We start from the raw sequence: 20,852 nt of genomic DNA on the forward strand, positions 1-20,852 counted from the left end.
GCAAATATATAAATAATATTAATTATTTTAGTTGGGGAAAGTTAGCAATCAGCTTCCAAATACATCACGCATCAACAGAAGGACCATGTGAAGCCTTAGTACTGCTTTATACTGCCTTGGTAAGACCAAACTAGGAGTACTGCATCCAGCTTTGGTTGCCACAATATAAAAAAAGATGTTGTACTCTTGAAAGAGTATAGAAAAGATCAACAAAGATGTTTAGGGAACTGGAGACCCAAATATAAAGAATGTTTGCAGGAATTAGGTATATCTAGATCAGTGATGGTGAACCTTTGGCACGGGTGCCATAGGTAGCACAAGGAGCCATATCTGTTGGAACGCAAGTCGTTGCCCTAGCTCAACTCCAGTACACATGTGTACTCCAGCCAACTGATTTTTGGCTTGCACAAAGGCTCTGGTAGGTCATCATCTGCTACAATGTCCTTCCTGTCAATGACTACTTCAACTGCAACCACATCAACACACAAGCACACAACAGATATAAACTTAAAGTAAACCATTCCAAAATCAACTGCAGGAAATACAGTATGTCTTTAGCAACGGAGTAGTTGATGCCTGGAACTCACTACCAGACTCTGTAGTGTCATCACCTAACCCCCAAAATTTTACCCTTAGACTCTCCACTGTTGACCTCTCCCGATTCCTAAGAGGTCAGTAAGGGGTGTGCATAAGTGCACCAGAGTGCCTTCCGTCTCCTATCCTAATGTTTCTCTCTTATTAGTATCATGTCTATGAATATTATTATATCTTTGTATACCACCAATATATACTTGACAAAACAAACAAATAAAATAAATAAATCCTGGTTTGGGATTGCAGATTGGATTAGCCCATTGTCTCAGCAGCCTCTTTGCAAGCATTCCCACAATATGTTCTCAAAATGATAAATGTGTCTATCAGGCCCTTTCATTGATTTATGATAATTTGACTTCTCCAACGGTTGTTTTTTTTAAAAAAAAATTGAAGTGTTATGTGGGCATGAATTATATTTAAAGAACGATTATCACCTTTGGAAATGCCCGGTCTTCCTGATTATGGTACCTATCAGTAAAGTGGCTCATATTTTTTTAAACAAATGTAGTGCATTTGGAAAAACATTGACAAACCAATTTTATTCTGGTATTTAGAGAAGGGTGTGTATTCTGTTAGCCCTGACATATTTAGTATGACATATAGACCATCTCCACATGCTCTCCTGGTTCATGATTTCCTTTACCAGACGAACTCTCTTTTTTCTTTTTTCACTTTCGTAAACATTAAATCCCTTTGTGAGACTTTTGTGCTATACAGATCTTCCCATCCCCCAGAATGACCTTTGATTTTCATATGACCCCCTGGGAGCCTTAGTGGGAAGAGTGATTGCTTCATGCTTCTCAAATCGAACATTTTGGCAAGCATTGAAACAGTGCATGCTTTCAAAACGGGTGTCTTCCTGACAGAGTGTTTTTGGGTTTGGCATGTTTTGCCCAGTGGATGGTGAACAGCTTGATGACAGGAAAAATGGAGGGAGGGGAGAGGGCCGGGATACTTTTCCCCAACAAGGTGCCCTGCAGATGTGTTGAAGTCAGAACTCAGAGAATTCCAAGTCACTGTAAGATGAACTGCTGTTGTTCCAAAACATCTGGAGGACATCAGCTAGAAAAAACTATCCAAAGAACCTGAAGAGTTCAGAGAATTTGTGGCCTAGTGTTTGCCTATATCAGTGATGGTGAACCTTTTTTGGCTCAGGTGCCAAAATAAACGATAACAATCACAATCACAATCACAATCACAATCACAATAATATGGATCATCAACATCGCAATCCCAGGGGATAGCAGAATTGAGGAGAAGCAGCTAGAGGAATTAGTGAAATATGAAGATCTAAAAATCGAGCTGCAACTACTCTGGCGTAAGCCAGTGAAAGTGGTCCCAGTGGTACTTGGTACGCTGGGCGCAGTGCCAAAGGATCTCAGCGGACATTTGAAAACCATTGGAATTGACAAAATCTCCATCTGTCAATTGCAAAAGGCCGCTTTACTGGGATCGGCAAACATAATTTGCCGCGACATCATGCAGTCCTAGGTGCTTGGGAAGCATCCGACTGGTGATGAAATATGAAATCCAGCATAGTGATCTCGTTTGCTGTATTGTATAATAATAATAATAATAATAATAATAATAATAATAATAATAATAATAATTTATTAGACACTTATGCCGCCCCTCTCTGGAGACTCGGGGCGGCTCACAACAGCAATAACACAGTATAAATACAAATCTAATAATAAAACTATAGCTAAAACCCATTATCTTAAAACAAGCAGTAATACATAATCAACACTCGATATTGCAATCATACCCACACATAACTTTTAATGGTCAGAAGGGGGGGCAGTTGCCCTACGCCTGGTGACATAGAAAGGTCTTAAGGCTCTTGTGAAAGGGGGGAAGGTGGCGGCAGTCTGAATCTCTGGAGGGAGCTGGTTCCAGAGGGCTGGGGCCAACACAGAGAAGGCTCTTCCCCTAGGCCCCGCCAGACAACATTATCTGGTCGACGGGACCTGGACAAGACCAACTCTGTGGGATCTGATTGGCCGCTGGGATGTACCCATGCCACAGGTTCGCCATCACTGGCCTATATGTTCTATAAAAGTTTTGTGATTGGTGATTCTACATAGAGCATAAAAACAAAATCAATTTGTCAGTAGCTATTCTGCATGTATGAATTAGAGACCTAGCAAAAAAAAATTCTGGATATAACAACATCCTAAGCTTCTTCATCCATCTGTAACATTTCTTCCATTGATTTGGGCTGTGTGTTACTTGTTTGGTATCAGATATGTGCTTGGGCTTCCTCCGTTACTCAAAGATGCTGAACCCCATATCCAAGTAGGTGCACTGCAGACATCAAGAACTCTCCTTCGTTGTATTAACTCTCCCTTGTCCCCCCCCCCATTCCTTTCTCTGATGACAGAATTCTGATGCTGTTGTGAAGGTGGATGTGGTAAGTGACAGCCGTACTTGTACTAAAATATCTTATCTGGCATCTGGAAACAATTTATAGTAACATTATCTTCTTAAATTCAGAGAGTAAGCTGAAATTGCTCCGTTCTTGGAAGGCCTGTGTATAATGAGAATAGACCACTGAATATTTGAGACTGATAGATACTCAGTGTTCTTCCTGAAGATTTGGGGAAGGTTTTTGCCCACAATACTTTGATTTTACACACACAGAGAGAGGGGGGGTTGGGGACTCAAATTGATAGTTTTGTAGTGCAAATATACATACAAACATACCAACAAAGACACATATAATCACACAAAGAGACATACAGTGGTACCTTATGAACTTAATTCATTCCGTGACCAGGTTCTTAAGTAGAAAAGTTTGTAAGAAGAAGCAATTTTTCCCATAGGAATCAATGTAAAAGCAAATAATGTGTGCAATTGGGGAAACCACAGGGAGGGGGGAGGCTGTTTCCTTCCAGGAGATTCCTAGAGAGGCCCCACGGAGGCTTCTCCCCACCTTTTCCGGCCCTGTTTCCACCCAGAAGATTCCTAGAGAGGCCCCACGGAGGCTTCTCCCTACCTTTTCCGGTTACAGTTTCGGAGGCTTGGGTTTGTAAGTAGAAATGTGTTCTTGAGAAGAGGCAAAAAAATCTTGAACACCCGGTTCTTATCTATAAAAATTCGGAAGTAGAGGTGTTCTTAGGTAGAGGTACCACTGTATTTAGAATTTTCAGCATATACCATAAACTGCAGTTTCAGTGTATTGAAAAATTGTTGGGGAGGTGTAGATACATATAGAAACAAACACAACTATAGCAATAGCACTTTAGACTTAAATACCACTTCATAGTGCTTTTACAGCCCTCTCTAAGTGGTTTACAGAATCAGTATATTGCCTAGCTACACATTTTACTGTTCTAGGAAGGACAGAAGGCTGAGTTAACCTTGATAGTCAATATAAAAATGAGTTTGGGTTGTGGCAGCCGGAACTGGGGTGGCGCAGCAGTTAGAGTGCTGTACTGCAGGCCACTGAAAATGACTGTAGATCTGTAGGTCAGCGGTTCAAATCTCATCACCGGCTCAAGGTTAACGCAGCCTTCCATCCTTCCGAGATGGGTAAAAAGAGGACCCGGATTGTGGGGGCAATATGTTGGCTCTCTTTAAAAAAGTACTATTGCTAACATGTTGTAAGCCACCCTGAGTCTAAGGAGAAGTGCAGCATAAAAAAAAAAAAAGAATAATAAATAAATAAACAAACTGCAATAAATCAATTAGAAAATAAACTGGTTTATTGCAGTATTTGCTACCATGGCCCATTACTTTTTATATGTAGGTTTGTATATGTACACTACTATATATGGGTGTGTATGTATATGTATGCATATATGTATATGTATATATGTGCATGTGTATAATTTTAAATTAAATAATATTTTTGCAAAATTACATGAACATGCACAAATTAAAAAGAAAGAAAAAGATAAAACTAAAAATGATGAAAACAGTAGAAATTGAGAAAGAAAAAAAGAGAAATACTTAAAGAAGCAACTTCCAATCTTCTTTACAGACATACTCAATGCCCTTTTCCTCTTCAAAGTTACATTATACAGTTCCCTTCTCCCCATATACAGCTCTTTTCAATCAATACATTCATCATTTGTCCATTTTCTGAAAAAGTCCATCCAATTGCCCAAATTTATTGTCTGTGTCAACACGAGTTAACCAGTTAATTAAGTTTCTGGATTTGCAGAATATGTTGACCCATTCAAAAAATAAGTTAGTTCTCAGCATATTCTAGCACCTCGAATACAGAGGGGCTGTAATTTTTGTTTGAAGAAGCTACAGAACTTCCATAAAACACATGGGCTGGATGAATCAGTATACCCTGTAATCCTCCTATTTTACAAAAAGAACATTAAGGATGCACAAAACCCTGCTTCTGGGGACATCTAAAAAGGCACCAGGAATGCTACCTGTGACCCACAGGCCAAAGTTGCACAACTATTGTATAGAACACCATTTCAATGATTTAAGATGTATTCCTCAGCTAGTGTTGAGAAACAAGGGGGTAGAAAATAAAAATCAAAGTATCTAGATTTTTCTCCATTGATTGAACATAAAATTATTTTCCATTTCATAACTATCTCTCACTACTTTTCTACTATCTTACAGTCAGAAGAAGAGAAGGAGAAAAAGAAGAAGAAGAAGAAAGGAAACGCAGAAGAAGTTGAGGATGAGGAGCCTGATGAGAGCATGTTGGACTGGTGGTCCAAGTATTTTGCTTCCATTGAAACTATGAAGGTGGGCAACTCACTGGCAAGCAGGACAGGTGCTCAAAAGGTTTTCATTTAGTTTATGGTCTGCAGGCCTTGAACCCTCACATTTCATTCTTCCTGGACAAAACATACAAATTAATCCAACTCCACATTTCTAATTGTGAGATATACTTGGCCTTTCCAAATGCAGTTATTTTAAGGAATTGTTAAAAACAATCCCAAAGCAGTCTCTTTTTTTTAGATTACATTGCTTATGAAACATTTCCATTATTCTTTCCTTAGAAAAGAAAATTACTCCATTATTTCCCTTCCCTACAGACTTCATAATCTACATTCTGAAGACCTATCAGAACTTTTATAGTACTAATCACTCAGTTCTATTCCTGTAATCCCATTGCATTGTCCATGAACTGAGGAAGCTTCTTGAACAAGAAGCAAAATGTCTTCAAGGAAAAACAAGGTCCAATTGCCTTTTGAAAAAGCACCTTGGGACTCCCATTGTATTGTTCATTGTCCTGAGCCTTCCAATTAAAGGGTAAACATACTGTAGGTCTCGCCAGGATTGGAGATGGCATGATTTTTGTCAAGCCACAGGAAGTATGGCATTTTAATTCACTTTTCTCTGCATTTCTGTAGTATGATAAATGATTGGATGGATGATCTCTGGCAGGCCCGGGACAGGGGCTTGTCCTCTGTCCTGGTGCTTCTTGACCTCTCAGCGGCTTTCGATACCATCGACCATGGTATCCTTCTGCGCCGGCTGGAGGGGTTGGGAGTGGGAGGCACTGTTCTTCAGTGGTTCTCCTCCTACCTCTCCGGCCGGTTGCAGTCGGTGTTAGTGGGGGGTCAGAGGTCCTCTGGAACCAATTCCCCCCAGAGATTAGAATGGCCCCCACCCTCCTTGTCTTTCACAAATTACTTAAGACCCACCTTTGTCGCCAGGCATAGGGGAGTTAAGTTATCCTTTCCCCTAGGTTATTACAAGTTATGCATGGTATGTTTATGTGTATGTTTGGTTTTTTATAATAAGGGTTTTTTAGTTGTTTTTATTAATTGGATTGTTCATGTTGTTTTACCACTGTTGTTAGCCGCCCCGAGTCTGCGGAGAGGGGCGGCATACAAATCCAATAAGTAGTAGTAGTAATAATAATAATAATAATAATAATAATAATAATAATTATTATTATTATTATTATTATTATTATTATTATTATTATTATTATTACCATCCATATGTTGAAAGAGAAATTGTGCTATATTTAGCCACCATTGGCTAACCTTCATTTTTCTAGTTACTTCAGCAGCAAGAGGCAGCAGCTGCAGCAGAAGCCGAGGAGAAAGAAGAGTTGGACACAGCTGAAGGTAAATGTTTGAAAAGTAGGAAGACAATGAAACAGGAGAAGAGATTGTGTGATTCTTCCCTTACAAAGAAAACTCTCTCTAATAATAAGCAGGGAAAACATTATTTTCACTGCAGCTCTTTAATAAGGAACCATCTCACCTGATCACTGATTGTCTGTTACAGAACAATTAAAAACCAAGCCATAGTAATATTTAGCAAGTCCCTATATTGGGAATGGTATATCGTGCTACACCATAGCACCATATACCATGTAACAAAACAACCAGCTATACAGAAGGGCAGTAATCTTATGAGGATATATAAATAATTCTCCTGAGGAGTAGCTTTCTATTGGTTTAGTTCTGATTCTATAAACCCATTCACTTCAACTCATTTATGATACTGATCAGTTCAGGTAACGAAATGTCTATCCAATAAGAAACCACAGGGCCCCAGGAATATGCTGAATATTCGTAACTGGAACAAGGTGCATGTTTGCACAATGATTTCAGGTCTGGAAACTAAATCAGTTTTGCAAACTTTAATTTTTACTAGCTAATTTTTCTGCCAGCTTTCATGCTTGCCATGGATGAATTTTTTTGTTTCCTTGTTTATCTCATGTCTTCCCTGCCACAAAGATCTTATTCTTGTCATCCGTATCTGCTTCTTTTCTCTGGGAGCTCAGATATGAGACTTGATGAACCTGCTATGAAAGGCTCAAAAGCCCAAGGAAAGACCAAAGACAAATTCAAATCATCCAAAGAGGACAAGAAGAAAAAACAGCAGCAGCCACAGCCCAATGCTGCCCCTGAAAAGAAGAACAAGCAGAAGATTGACGAGATGAAAGTGAGCTATTCCCATTCATAATTCCGTAATGAAAAGCATTTTATCCAATTGCATTGTTTTAGCTCTGTATATTTCACCCCACCCCTTTTTTTTTCTGGTCAAGTCCCTTTGGAATGAAGGGGAGCTCTACAAGCAGTGATGGGCTCCTATGGGTACGGTCAGGTATGCAGAACCGGTAGAAAAACTTTGAATTTTTTCTCATTTTTTTCCCTTCTAGGCTCTGGGCATGTTTTTCTTATCACAATAAATGAGGTTGAATTTGTATAATTTTAGAAGAGCTCTGCGTGCATGTGTGTACATATGCTTTATATAGTAGATAATGTATATTTTTTGTGTGTCTGTGTGTAATATGTATGTACACATATGGCATAGATACATAGAATCAAATAGTATATTTTGGATGTTCAGTAATAGTAAATAGATAGGGAAATTGTATCTCTTTGAGGTGAGGAGAGGCCAGGCACCCAAAACCTTGACGTGATTGAAGTCAAGTTGGCTGCCTTTAAGCCACTTACATGACCTTTCAGCCATCCCCCGGTCACAAGATCATCAAACCACTCCTACCTGATCACATGGCCAGCAAGCCACACCCACAAAATAAGCCACGCCCATTTTTGCAGCCCTTCACTGTCTACAAAAATCCAAAGTGAAGCATCATTCAGAATTCAGCTCCTGTGTTCTGGGAGAGGCCAGTTTCCCAAGTGAAATCCAGCATCTATTACTCCCAATCAGAATAATTAACAATTAGCAGGCAAACCTCCCTTTATTCTAGGTGTGCTGAAATGTAGGAGTGCATACACAATAGATAGGCAACTCTTATCATGGACTTCATCAGTGGACCTTGGATAACCCCTTTGCTCTCTAAAGAGCATGCCTGTGATGCTACACCATCACCAAAGGGAAGAGGATTTATTTATTTAATATATTTATTTATTTATCTATTGTTAGAGTTGGAAGGGACCATGCGGGTCATCAAGTCCAACCCCCTGCCTAAGCAGGAACCCTATAGCATCCTAGCCAAATGGCAGTCCAATTTCCTCTTAAAAATGTCCAGAGTATTGGAGTTCACAACATCCGCTGGTAAGTTGTTCCACTGGTTGATCATTCTGACCGTCAGGAAGTTCTTCCTTATTTCCAGGTTGAATCTCTCCTTAGTCAGCTTCCAGCCGTTATTCCTCGTCTGGCCCTCCGGTGCCCTGGAGAATAAAGTGATCCCCTCCTCTCTGTGGCAACCCCTCGTATACCTGTAGACTGCTATCATGTCCCTCTGGCCCTCCTTTTCTCTAGGCTATCCATGCCCAGTTCCCTCAGTCTCTCTTCGTAAGTCTTGGTTTCTAGACCCCTGATCATTTTGGTTGCTCTTTTCTGCACCTTCTCCAGAGTTTCAATGTCTTTTTTGAAGTGTGGTGACCAGTTCCCCTGTTGATGAAGCTTAGGATTGTATTGGCTTTTTTGGATCAGAATGCCATTAAGTATAAAGTGCAGTGCTTTAAGATGTCCATAATATTTCACTTGTAGGGCTGGCCAGCCCTAATGGGCATTCTGAAGGATAGAACATCTTTATCCCTTTTCAACTCCAGAGAGTTGAGAGAGAGATGTCCTTGGTACTCTGTGTGCTTGGCTGTTTTCTTGCAGATGTTTCCTTGTCCAAAATTGGTAACCTCATCAGCGCTAGTGACATACATGACTAAGTTGATGACGTTACTAACTTTGAGTAAGAAAATATCTGCAAGAAAACAACCAAACTCAGAGACCACCAAGAACTCTTCATTTCACCCCTGAGCTACAAATACTAATACAAATAAGCTACTAATACTAATACTTAATTAGTTGAGAAAGGCTCTCTTCTGAAATCCTGTAGACTTGCGATGAGTCAGTGGAGACAGCACTAAACTACATGGATCAGGAGAAATCATTTCCCATAAGCTTCCTTCATGCATCATCCAGTAATGCAACATTGGGAACCTCTGGACCAGTCATTTCTGTTTACCTTATATTCCTTCCTAACGTTTTGAATTCCAGATTACATGGTCACGTTCTTAAAATGAAAACAGTACATGACTTGGTGTTGTTAGAATTTACTGCCCTCAAAAGTACTACCAAAGCATTTACAAAATATAATTTAAAAAGCACATGTTAATTCTTGTCCTAAAATTGTGAAAAAAAGGAAAGGCCTATTTTCTAATACAGTTGTACCTCTATTTACGAACTTAATTCGTTCCGTGACCAGGTTCTTAAGTAGAAAGGTTTGTAACAAGAAGCAATTTTTCCCATAGGAATCAGTGTAAAAGCAAATAATGCATGTGACTGGGGAAAACACAGGGACGGTGGAGGCCCTGTTTCCTCCCTGGAGATTCCTAGAGAGGCCCCATGGGGGCTTCTCCCCATCCTTTCCTGTTACAGTTTTGGAGGCTCTGGTTTGTAAGTGGAAAATGGTTCTTGACAAGAAGCAAAAAAAGCTTGAACATCTGGTTCTTATCTAGAAAAGTTCATAAGTTGAAGCGTTTGTAGGTAGAGGTACCACTGTATTTCCTTGTGATACTTAGTTTTGACAAGCTAAGAGACAACATATTATTTTCTTTGAATGTCTTCTTGGAATGAGGTATCTTAAGAAAGAAAAAAACTGTCCTTAGATAGAGAGAGGAGTCTTCTAATTAGTGTTGGATGAACCCAACGATGTTCGGGTTCGGGTTTGGCACCCGAACATTTGCCGTAAAAGTTCAGGTTCAGTGCCAGACCCGAACTTTACCCGAACCCGAACTCGAGGAGCCGAGGAGCACTGGTGCCTGGCTGTCACCTTCTAAAATAGCTGGGGCGCTTCCCGGCGTTCTCCTGAACGCCGAACCCAGAAGTTCGGCAAAAGTTCAGGTTTGGGTTCGGAAGATTGCTGAGAAGCGCCGCCACCCAGCTGTCACCTTCTCAGAAGAGCTAGGGAGCTGTCGGCCGGTCAGGAGGTGCAAACGGAGGTGGAGAATCCTAATAGGGGATTCCAGGGGCGGAGCTTTGACGTCACGGAGATGTCCTTCCTGGATGACAAAAACGGGAACTCCAGGAAGGACATCTCCATGTCATCAAAGTTCCGCACCTGGAATCCCCTATTAGGATTCCCCACCTCCGTTTGCACCTCCTGACCGGCCGACAGCTCCCTGGCTCTTCTCAGAAGGTGACAGCCAGGTGGCAGCGCTTCCTGGCGTTCTCCTGAACCTGAACCCGAACTTTTGCCGAACTTCCATGTTCGGCGTTCGAGAGAATACTGAGAAGCGCCCCAGCTGTTTCGGAAGGTGACAGCCAGGCGGCAGCACTTCTCAACATTCTCCCGAACCTGAACCCGAACTTTTGCTGAACTTTCGGAAAAGTTCAGGTTCAGGTTTGGTATACCGAACTTCGCAAAGTTCAGTACGAACCCGAACTTTGCGAGTTCGGTTCGCCCAACACTACTTCTAATGAATCTACCATTCCAGTCAGAAATTCTGAAGAAAAGGAATGTCAACCTAACCTCCCACCTATCTCAGTTCTGGGGAGATTTCAATCATATACCAAATTGATTAAAATTCCTTTTGTTCATCCATTTCTTCATTGCCTTTCAGTCTTCTTTTGCAGATGTTCTGATAGGTCATGTTGGTTTGAAGATGATAATTATACTCAATACATCTAAAGGCTATTAAAATAGGTAGACCACATTTTAAAAGCTTTTCACATTCTTTGCTTCATTATTCTTTTTTTATTTATGAGGAAGTGTGTTTCTGCAAAATAAAACACACACACACACTCCTGCAATATCACCGTGGAATTCTGTATTATGTAGGTGCTATTCATCAGTGATGAAAATGGGAGAAAAGAAGATACAAATGAAATAAAATAAAACTTGGGGCAACTATTATATTTTGCAATATCGTAACTGATGATAAAAATATTTATGACTTTCAGACTGATGAGAAAACTGGAAAAGAAATAGGAAAAAGAGATCTCATCAATTTGAGTAGTCCCATTCTTGCATATAATTTATGCTTACAGATGTTCTCCATATTTTTTAATTTAACTAAAAGGGTCAAGGACCATATTTTGAACCTGGTAGTGGGCTTGTCTGTGCATTATGCTTTCTGTGTTAGCAAAATAACTTGATTTTGATCAGTAAGTACTATTGCTCCTGAATAAGTCAAAATATGTAATCATAATTGCCAGAGGCCTAAATTGTGTTATTTGCTCCATACTATCTTAGGTGTATCCCAAAGAACTCGAGACAGAGTTTGATAATTTTGAAGACTGGCTACATACTTTTAACCTCCTCCGTGGGAAGATTGGAGACGATGACGACAATTCTGCAGATGAAGATCGCATTGTGGGAAGATTCAAAGTGAGTGTGACATTCCACTTACTTACTTCCAATTTCATTATTCCTAGTAGACTAATTGGCAAGTCAGAGAGGCAAAGAAAAGATCTGATTTCACTCCTCTTTTGACTTGAGCAGAGAATGTGCTAGGTTAAACAGGCTTTGTTTTAAAAGAAAAATAAAAGAGGTTCAGCAAGATTAATGGAATGAGTGAACAAATGGATAGATAAATCAGGAATGTTAATCCAACAATTCTTTGAAATATTATTTCTTCTTCGATATACTGTATGTACAAGGCAACCTTCTCGCATTTGCTTTAGGTGGAAAAAAGTATGATTTCTCTTGTCTACTCTAGAGGGAGAAAGACCAATGAAAGAATTGTTTGGAATTGCTCTAATCATTCTCAGCACCCCCATCAGTTAAACTTGCATCAGGGCATTTGAAGGTTTTAAGAGCAAAATATGCACTATGTTCTCATTGTCATGACGCCAGTTCAGCACTAAGGAATAATTTTTTTCACTAACTTTGCTGAGTAGGTAAATATTTTGTCACTATTCCAACAGCTGAAAAAATAATGTCTGCTTAAATACAGCTCTCCTGTGCAAATCGTACATTTTTGTAACGTTACTTATTTATTACACTTTATCTTTTTTAAATATTCCCAAGGGTGATGTAATTCCATTAGAGCCACAAAAACTTTGATTCCATGATATTGTTTAAACTTTAAAGTGTCAGAAGACACTGGTGCTGTCACAGGCCTGGTGCTGTTGCCAGAAAAGGGGAAAAAAAGAACATACAGTATTAACTTCTTCCCTTCTTTGCCAAAACCTAGATGGACTTTTAATTGGGCTAAAATTATGTCTTCTCGTTCCCAGGGGTCCCTGTGTGTTTATAAAGTGCCTCTTCCTGATGATATCACCAAAGAGGCTGGATATGATCCTACTTTTGGCATGTTCCAAGGAATTCCAAACAACGACCCCATCAATGTGTTGGTCCGGGTCTACATTGTGAGGGTGAGAACAAGTGAGATACATCTTTCAAGGCCATTTTGTTCTCATGACTGAGCATTGAACTTTTCCTCTTTTGAAGGTTTGGACTTCCATGTTTTATTTAGAAAGTCCCGGCCTCGGTTTGCTCATTGCTATTGAGTACTGACTCCCTAGATTTTAGGAATAATGATTTGTTGCTCTGCCTTCCTCTGAATAATTAGGAACAGGTTTTATAAGCATGGGATGGGGATAAGGCTGAGGGTGATAGGCAGAAGAAGGAAATTAAGAAAAAGGGCCCCAGGCAGTGCTATTGACTTTAGGATTAGTCAATGTATGCTATTAGGATTTAGGGTTAGGGACACATTACAGGAAGTAGCACCACCACTGAAAATGTGTTTTTTTTCTCTTGATTGTTGGTTGAATTCCCTTCCAGGCTACAGATTTGCATCCTGCTGACATAAATGGCAAAGCTGACCCTTACGTTGTCATCAAACTGGGAAAGACAGATATCAAAGACAAGGAGAATTACATCTCTAAACAGCTGAACCCAGTCTTTGGAAAGTAAGAGGCGCCCCTGGTGAACCAGAATGAGTGTTAAATACTACAGGGTTACGTGGAAGGCAGTTAGATGTTATTTGTGTACTTAAAAAAACAAGTTACTAGATCTGTGGTGGCGAACCTATGGCATGTGTGCCACAAGTGGCATGTGAAGCCATATCGGATGGCACTCAAGACACAAGTCAGCTCCAGTATCATAGTTCCCTCTAAGCTGAGCAGTGAGCAATCGCTCACTTAAAAATCATCATCAACTCAGAGTTTTCCAAACCTGCCCAGAAGCCGAGAGGGAAAGAGTGAGAGGGAAGGAGAGAGAGAGGAAGAGAGAGAAACATAGAAAAAAGAGAGGAAGGAAAAGAGAAAGAAAAAGAATGGGAGTAAGGAAGAGAGAAAGAAAATCAAAATCTAGTTTGAAACTAGCTCAACTATTTAAGTGGCATTTTGATATTGATAGAGTTGCCCTATTATGAGCTCACTGTTATAGACACACAGTACAGTATTTTATTTTGAAATTCTCTGAGACAAAACAGGGTGGGGGTTTTATTTGTTTGTTTGTTTGTTTGTTTGTTTGTTTGTTTGTTTGTTTGTTTGTTTGTTTGTTTATTTATTTATTTATTTATTTATTTATTATTTCTGTGCCGCCCAGTCCCGAAGGGACTGCCGCTCAGACACTATACTTTTCCGCCCACTCCCCCAAAAAATTATAGCGAACACTGTCCAGTATCCATGTGCATGCTAGTCAGCTGATTTTTAGAATTGGGGAAGGCCATTTCACCATCTGGAGGCTTCAAGGAAGCTTTCCTAAAGCCCCGGAGTGCAAAAAAACCACCCAATGGGCAAACTGGAAGATCGGGGAAAAGGCTTCTGTTTTCCCCATTGTGCTGTTTTTCCCACTCTGGGGCTTTAGGAAGCTTCCCTGAAGGCTCCAGAGGGAGAAAAACAGCACAATGGGCAAACCGGAAGTCCGTTTTTTCAAACTTCCGGTTTGCTCATTTGGCCATTTATTCACCATCCTAGGCTTCAGTGAGGCCTGTGCGCATATGCAGCGACAGAGAGGATTGTGTGCCTATGCCAGGGCAGCGCAGGGATGGAGGTGCATGTGTGTGTGTGTGTGTGGGAGGAAATGGGTGTGGCCACACATGTAAATGCTAGCACACGCGCACACTCCCTTTCAGCAAGCGAACCAAAAAAGGTTCGCCATCACTGTACTAGATGCTACCATGAAAAAATTATTTTATTTATTTATTTTTTAGATTTGTATGCCGCCCCTCTCCATAGACTCAGGGCGGCTCACAACAATAACAAAGATAATGTAAGAACAAATCTAATAATTTAAAAAACACTAAAAAACCCATTATTAAAAGCAAGCATACACACAAACATACCATGTATAAACTGTATAGGCCCGGGGGAGATGTCTCAGTTCCCCCATGCCTGAAGGCAGAGATGGGTCTTAAGAACTTTATGAAAGGCAAGGAGGGTGGGGGCAGTTCTGATCTCCTGTGGGAGCTGGTTCCAGAGGGTTGGGGCCGCCACAGAGAAGGCTCTTCTCCTGGGTCCCGCCAAACGACATTGTTTAGTCGACGGGACCCGGAGGAGGCCCACTCTGTGGGATCTAACTGGTCGCTGGGATTCGTGTGGCAGAAGGCAGTCCTGGAGATATTCTGGTCCAATGCCATGAAGGGCTTTATAAGTCATAACCAACACTTTGAATTGTGACCGGAAATTGATCGGCAACCAGTGCAGACTGCGGAGTGTTGGTGTAACATGGGCATACCTTGGGAAGCCTATGATTCCTCTCGCAGCTGCATTCTGCACGATCTGAAGTTTCCGAACACTTTTCAAAGGTAGCCCCATGTAGAGAGCATGACAGTAGTCGAACCTCGAGGTGATGAGGGCATGAGTGACTGTGAGAAGTGAGTCCCGGTCCAGATAGGGCTGCCACTGGTGCACCAGGCGAACCTGGGCAAACGTCCCCCTCGCCACAGCTGAAAGATGTTTCTCTAATGTGAGCTGTGGATCAAGGAGGACACCCAAGTTGCAGACCCTCTCTGAGGGGGTCAATAATTCCCCCTCCCAAGGGTATGGACAGACAGATGGAATTGTCCCTGGGAGGCAGAACCCACAGCCACTCCGTGTTATCCGGGTTGAGATTGAGTCTGTTGACACCCATCCAGACCCCAACAGCCTCCAGGCACCGGCACATCACTTCCACTGCTTCGTTGACTGGACAACATATCAATGAATGTGTTGAGAGAAAGCTGATTGAATGAAATGACTGTTTTTATGGTTTTGGGGTTTTCAGATCTCAAATTTAATTAATTGGATTAAGATGTTTCATATTGCTTTATTATATGTTGTAAACCACCCTGAGTCCTTGGAGAGGGGTGGCATAAAAGTCCAATAAATGAATGAATGAATGAATGAATGAATGAATGAATGAATTTAATGAACTAGCTTTAGTGCAGCCCTGAATTCTCCATGTTTTTGTTTTTAGTTTTCAGTTCTACATTTTCTTGGTCATTTTAGCCATAAACATACCTCAGGAACAAATTTTCTTCCAAATAGCCAAAGGATGTCTTTCAGGTTTCTGCATAAGACTCTTCATTTTATGGAAAAGTTGATCTCATTTGCTCTTTTTCCCTTTTTCCTCCTGTATAGATCCTTTGACATTGAGGCTACGTTCCCTATGGAATCCATGTTGACGGTGGCTATTTATGATTGGGACCTGGTGGGCTCAGATGATCTGATTGGTGAGACAAAGATAGATCTGGAGAACCGGTATTACAGCAAGCATAGAGCAACATGTGGCATTTCTTGGAACTATGCTCTGTAAGCATTATTAACCTTCTCATTATTTTAAAATGTTAGAATAATAATGTTGAAATCATGTTCTAATGATGCTCCCAAATGCCAGCCCTTTCTCACCCAAATTATGGAGCTACTTTTTAATATGAGAATACCTATCTCTTTGGAAAGATATAAATCAGACCTCTGACTTTCTTAGGAAGTCATATTGATCAGACTGCCAGATGACTTTAGAGTATTTTAAGAAATGAACATCTAACATTTTTAGGAATAAAGGACGTTTGTCTCATCGAGTCATTACTGTTAGTCATATCAGTCCAATGCTGACTGCTCATAATAGATAGAAGGGACAGAAAAAAGTCTGTCTAAACTATAATAGGATTTTGGCACATATGCTATAATTTAACAGATAAAGATCTTGCTTTGCATGTTAGATGCCTTAATAATAATAATAATAATAATAATAATAATAATAATAATAATAACAGAGTTCAAAGGGTCCTCGGAGGTCTTCTAGTCCAGCCCCCTGCTTAGGCAGGAAACCTAACACTACTTCAGACAGATGGTTATCCAACATCTGCTTAAAAACTTCCAGTGTTGGGGCATTCACAGCTTCTGGAGGCAAGCAGTTCCACTGATCAACCGTTCTGTCAGGAAATTTCTCCTTAGTTCTAAATTGCTTCTCTCCTTGTTTAGTTTCCACCCATTGCTTCTTGTTCTACCCTCAGATGGTTTGGAGAATAGGTTGATTCCTTCTTCTTTGTGGCAAACTCTGAGACCCATTAGTTGTATCTCCTCTATCAAAAGAGTCCCCACATTTGGCAACTTTAAGACTTGTGGACTTCAACTCACAGGAGTATCCAGTCAGCTATGCTGGCTGGAGAATTCTGGGAGTTGAAATCCACAAGTCTTAAAGTTGCCAAGTGTCAAGATCTCTGGTCTATCATTTGTGGTCAGCTGAGGTAAATTGTGCCCAGATAAAAGCAAGAATGCTGTTTCAGATTCAGATATAGCCCACTTGTTTAAGATGAGGTCTTGGTCTCATTTGTATATCAAGAAATACCTCTAGGGTCAAAAATCATTCTTTCACTTTTTAATGCAATTTTATAAAGCAGCATCTTGATTTTAAAAGAGCAGCTGTTAAAAGGCAGGATTACAAATTTACAGACCTGAGGACTTGATCTGACAATCTTTCTCTCCCCAGCCATGGATATAATATATGGCGAGACCCCCAAAAACCTACCCAAATCCTGTCCAAGCTTTGTAAAGAAGGGAAAGTTGATGGTCCCCACTATGGCCCTGGAGGCAGAGTGAAGGTGACCAATCGAGTCTTCACCGGCCCCACTGAAGTAGAGGATGAAAATGGTAAGTACTGAGTCTCAAAATGGGTGAACAGTGCAGTCAGGCAGTAGGGAAAGCAAGTAGGATGCTTGGCTGCATAGCTAGAGGTATAACAAGCAGTAAGAGGGAGATTATGATCCCGCTATATAGAGCGCTGGTGAGACCACATTTGGGATACTGTGTTCAGTTCTGGAGACCTCACCCACAAAAAGATATTGACAAAATTGAATGGGTCCAAAGACGGGCTACAAGAATGGTGGAAGGTCTTAAGCATAAAACGTATCAGCAAAGACTTAATGAACTCAGTCTGTATAGTCTGGAGGACAGAAGGAAAAGGGGGGGCATGATCGAAACATTTAAATATGTTAAAGGGTTAAATAAGGTCCAGGAGGGAAGTGTTTTTAATAGGAAAGTGAACACAAGAACAAGAGGACACAATCTGAAGTTAGTTGGGGGAAAGATCAAAAGCAACATGAGAAAATGTTATTTTACTGAAATAGTAGTAGATCCTTGGAACAAACTTCCAGCAGACGTGGTCGATAAATCCACAGTAACTGAATTTAAACATGCCAGGGATAAACATATATCCATTGTAAGATAAAATACAGAAAATAGTATAAGGGCAGACTAGATGGACCATGAGGTCTTTTTCTGCCGTCAGACTTCTATGTTTCTATGTAATCAAGGCATTTCAATGATGTATGCATTCATGAAGCATAACCTTGCATTACTTTATAACCAAATTGTGTTATCATACTATAAAAATATTGACTTCAGAAGTAGACATAGATTCAGAATCCTGAGAATCCAAGGTTTATCTTCCAAAAATCAAAACCTTCACTCTTGTGATTGTAAAGATATACCGTACTTAAAAATGTCCACAGTTATTAGAGAAATGTTAAATCATGAGTAGGACTATGCAATAATCCAGTTATCTATCTCCATTCTCTGATTTCTATCTCCATTCTCTGCTTAATAGAAGAATTCCAAATTATGTAGAATAGATTTGAATTCTACTTAAACATATAAAAAAATTCACCTTAACATTAAGCAATGCAGTTATGTTGTGAAATAACAATTTTACAAAGGAAAGAGATATCCAGACAACTTTTTGTTACTCACTTCATCTTCTTTCTCCTCTGGTGATTAATAATTTAATTTAATTTATTAGATTTGCATGCTGCCCCTTTCCAAGACTCTCCAAAAATAAATAAAATTAAGCAATTCAATACAAACAACAATATACCAATTTATTTAATTTTCAGAAGATGCATGTGAAAACTTTTCATTAATCTTAATCCAAAATTTGTATTACTTTCATTCTACTCTTTCATTATTCCAACATAGTTTTGCTAATATAATCCTAATATTTACTTACTTACTTACTTACTTACTTACTTACTTACTTACTTACTTACTTACTTACTTACTTATTAGATTTGTATGCAGACCCTCTCCGTAGACTTGGGGCGTCTAACAACAATAATAAAAACAGCATATAACAAATCTAATATTTAAAATAACTAAAAAAACCTTATTAAAAACCAAGCAAGCACACACACAAACAAACATACCATGTACAAATTGTATAGGCCTAGGGGGAAAGGATATCTCAGTTTCCCCATGCCTGACGACAGAGGTGGGTTTTAAGGAGCTTACGAAAGGCGAGGAGGGTGGGGGCAATTCTGATCTCTTGGGGGAGCTGGTTCCAGAGGGCCGGGACCGCCACAGAGAAGGCTTTTCCCCTGGCTCCCGCCAATTGACATTGTTTTGTCGACGGGAACTGGAAAAGGCCAACTCTGTGGGACCTAACTGGTCGCTGGGATTCGTGCGGCAGAAGGCAGTCCCGGAGATATTGTGGTATATTTGTGTTTGGCTTTCATGGGGTTGTTTGGTTTTTTTTAACTTGTACCTTGACCAGCATCTATATGGATGAGGAAGGCAAACAGCAATATAAATACAATAAAAACAACCCTTAATATTAAAACATTCATATCCATTCAGCTGGGACAAGATGGGACTAACCTTGCTTGCATTCTTTTCTTGCTTCTGAGTCTTTGCTGTGTTCTCCATGCTTGCAGGTCAGAAAAAGAAGACAGATGAGCATCTGGCACTGAGTGTGTTGCACCACTGGGAGGAAATCCCCCGCGTGGGCTGCAAATTAGTGCCTGAGCATGTGGAAACAAGGCCGTTGCTGAATCCAGACAAGCCAGGCATTGAGCAGGTACTTAACAATATTGTTAATTTGTATGCTGCCCCAGGTTTTCAGGAAGGGGTGGCATACAAATCTAATAAATTATTTATATTTATATTATTTATATTATTTATATTATTTATATTATTTATATTATTTATATTATTTATATTATTTATATTATTTATATTATTTATATTATTTATATTATTTATATTATTTATATTATTTATATTATTTATATTATTTATATTATTTATATTATTTATATTATTTATATTTGTATTTGTATTTGTATTTATAGTTGTTGTTGTTGTTTCCACATACACATTCAGGGTATGCCGCCCTGAGTCTGCGGAGAGGGGCAGCATGCAAATCTAATAAATAATAATAAAAATAATAATACACTGTTGACCTAGAATAGGGGGTAGGCAAAGTTGGCTCTTCTGTGACATGTGGACTTCAACTCCCAGAATTCCTGACCCAATCACGCTAGCTCAGGAATTCTGGGAGTTGAAGTGCCAACTTTGCCTACCCTGACCTAGAACATCAGTTGTATCTGCATTCTGCTATAACATCTGTTTGAGTCCTATACTCTTCCTTATAAAGTCTAAGCATTACACTAAAGACCCCTTTTGCATAAACGTATGACATCTTTTCATGCCTGTTAGTCTGATCAGCTCACTGTTGACACAGTCCTAAGATGATGTGATGCTCATCATTTAAAGGGAGTTTCTTAAAAAAGCTTTGGAAAGAGTTTACCATTATAACCTTTTCTGAGTAGAAGTCCACACTGGTTGTAGAGGAGTCCTTTCTTTATATTTTTTTTCATTTGCATTGTGTCAATATTAAGAACCGATCCATTAAGAACCGATCCATTAAGAACTGTCTCCTTTTATGGATTTTGGGGTTAGTTGCAACTTAGAACTTGTAGGCCCAAGCCTAGGAGAAGGTGTACAGTAGTGATGGGCGAACCAAACCCACACAATTCGGGTCCGTACCGAATTTTGCGGTGTTCGGTATGCTGAACACAAACCCGAAATTTTTTCAAACTTCAGGCAAGGTTTGTGGTCATGTTCAGCGTTCGGAGCTTTGATGTCACAGGCAGGTTGCTAAGAATGCCAAGGTGATCACTTCCTGGATTCCATGGAATCCAGGA

At 40.0% G+C, this 20,852-nt stretch overlaps 1 protein-coding gene across 1 annotated transcript in view; it reads left to right on the forward strand.

Moving 5' to 3' along the window:
- Positions 1 to 20,852, forward strand: part of OTOF (otoferlin) — a 263,931-nt gene that overhangs the window by 222,250 nt on the left and 20,829 nt on the right. The window contains exons 31-40 of the mRNA XM_070734905.1: positions 2,978 to 3,007; positions 5,185 to 5,313; positions 6,581 to 6,650; positions 7,346 to 7,476; positions 11,696 to 11,830; positions 12,682 to 12,819; positions 13,229 to 13,356; positions 16,012 to 16,182; positions 17,363 to 17,523; positions 19,581 to 19,723. Coding sequence (XP_070591006.1) covers positions 2,978 to 3,007; positions 5,185 to 5,313; positions 6,581 to 6,650; positions 7,346 to 7,476; positions 11,696 to 11,830; positions 12,682 to 12,819; positions 13,229 to 13,356; positions 16,012 to 16,182; positions 17,363 to 17,523; positions 19,581 to 19,723 — 1,236 coding nt within the window. The remainder of the gene's footprint in view (positions 1 to 2,977; positions 3,008 to 5,184; positions 5,314 to 6,580; positions 6,651 to 7,345; positions 7,477 to 11,695; positions 11,831 to 12,681; positions 12,820 to 13,228; positions 13,357 to 16,011; positions 16,183 to 17,362; positions 17,524 to 19,580; positions 19,724 to 20,852) is intronic.

The sequence above is a fragment of the Erythrolamprus reginae genome, chromosome 1 (genome assembly GCF_031021105.1).
Source record: "Erythrolamprus reginae isolate rEryReg1 chromosome 1, rEryReg1.hap1, whole genome shotgun sequence".
Lineage (NCBI taxonomy): Eukaryota > Metazoa > Chordata > Lepidosauria > Squamata > Dipsadidae > Erythrolamprus > Erythrolamprus reginae.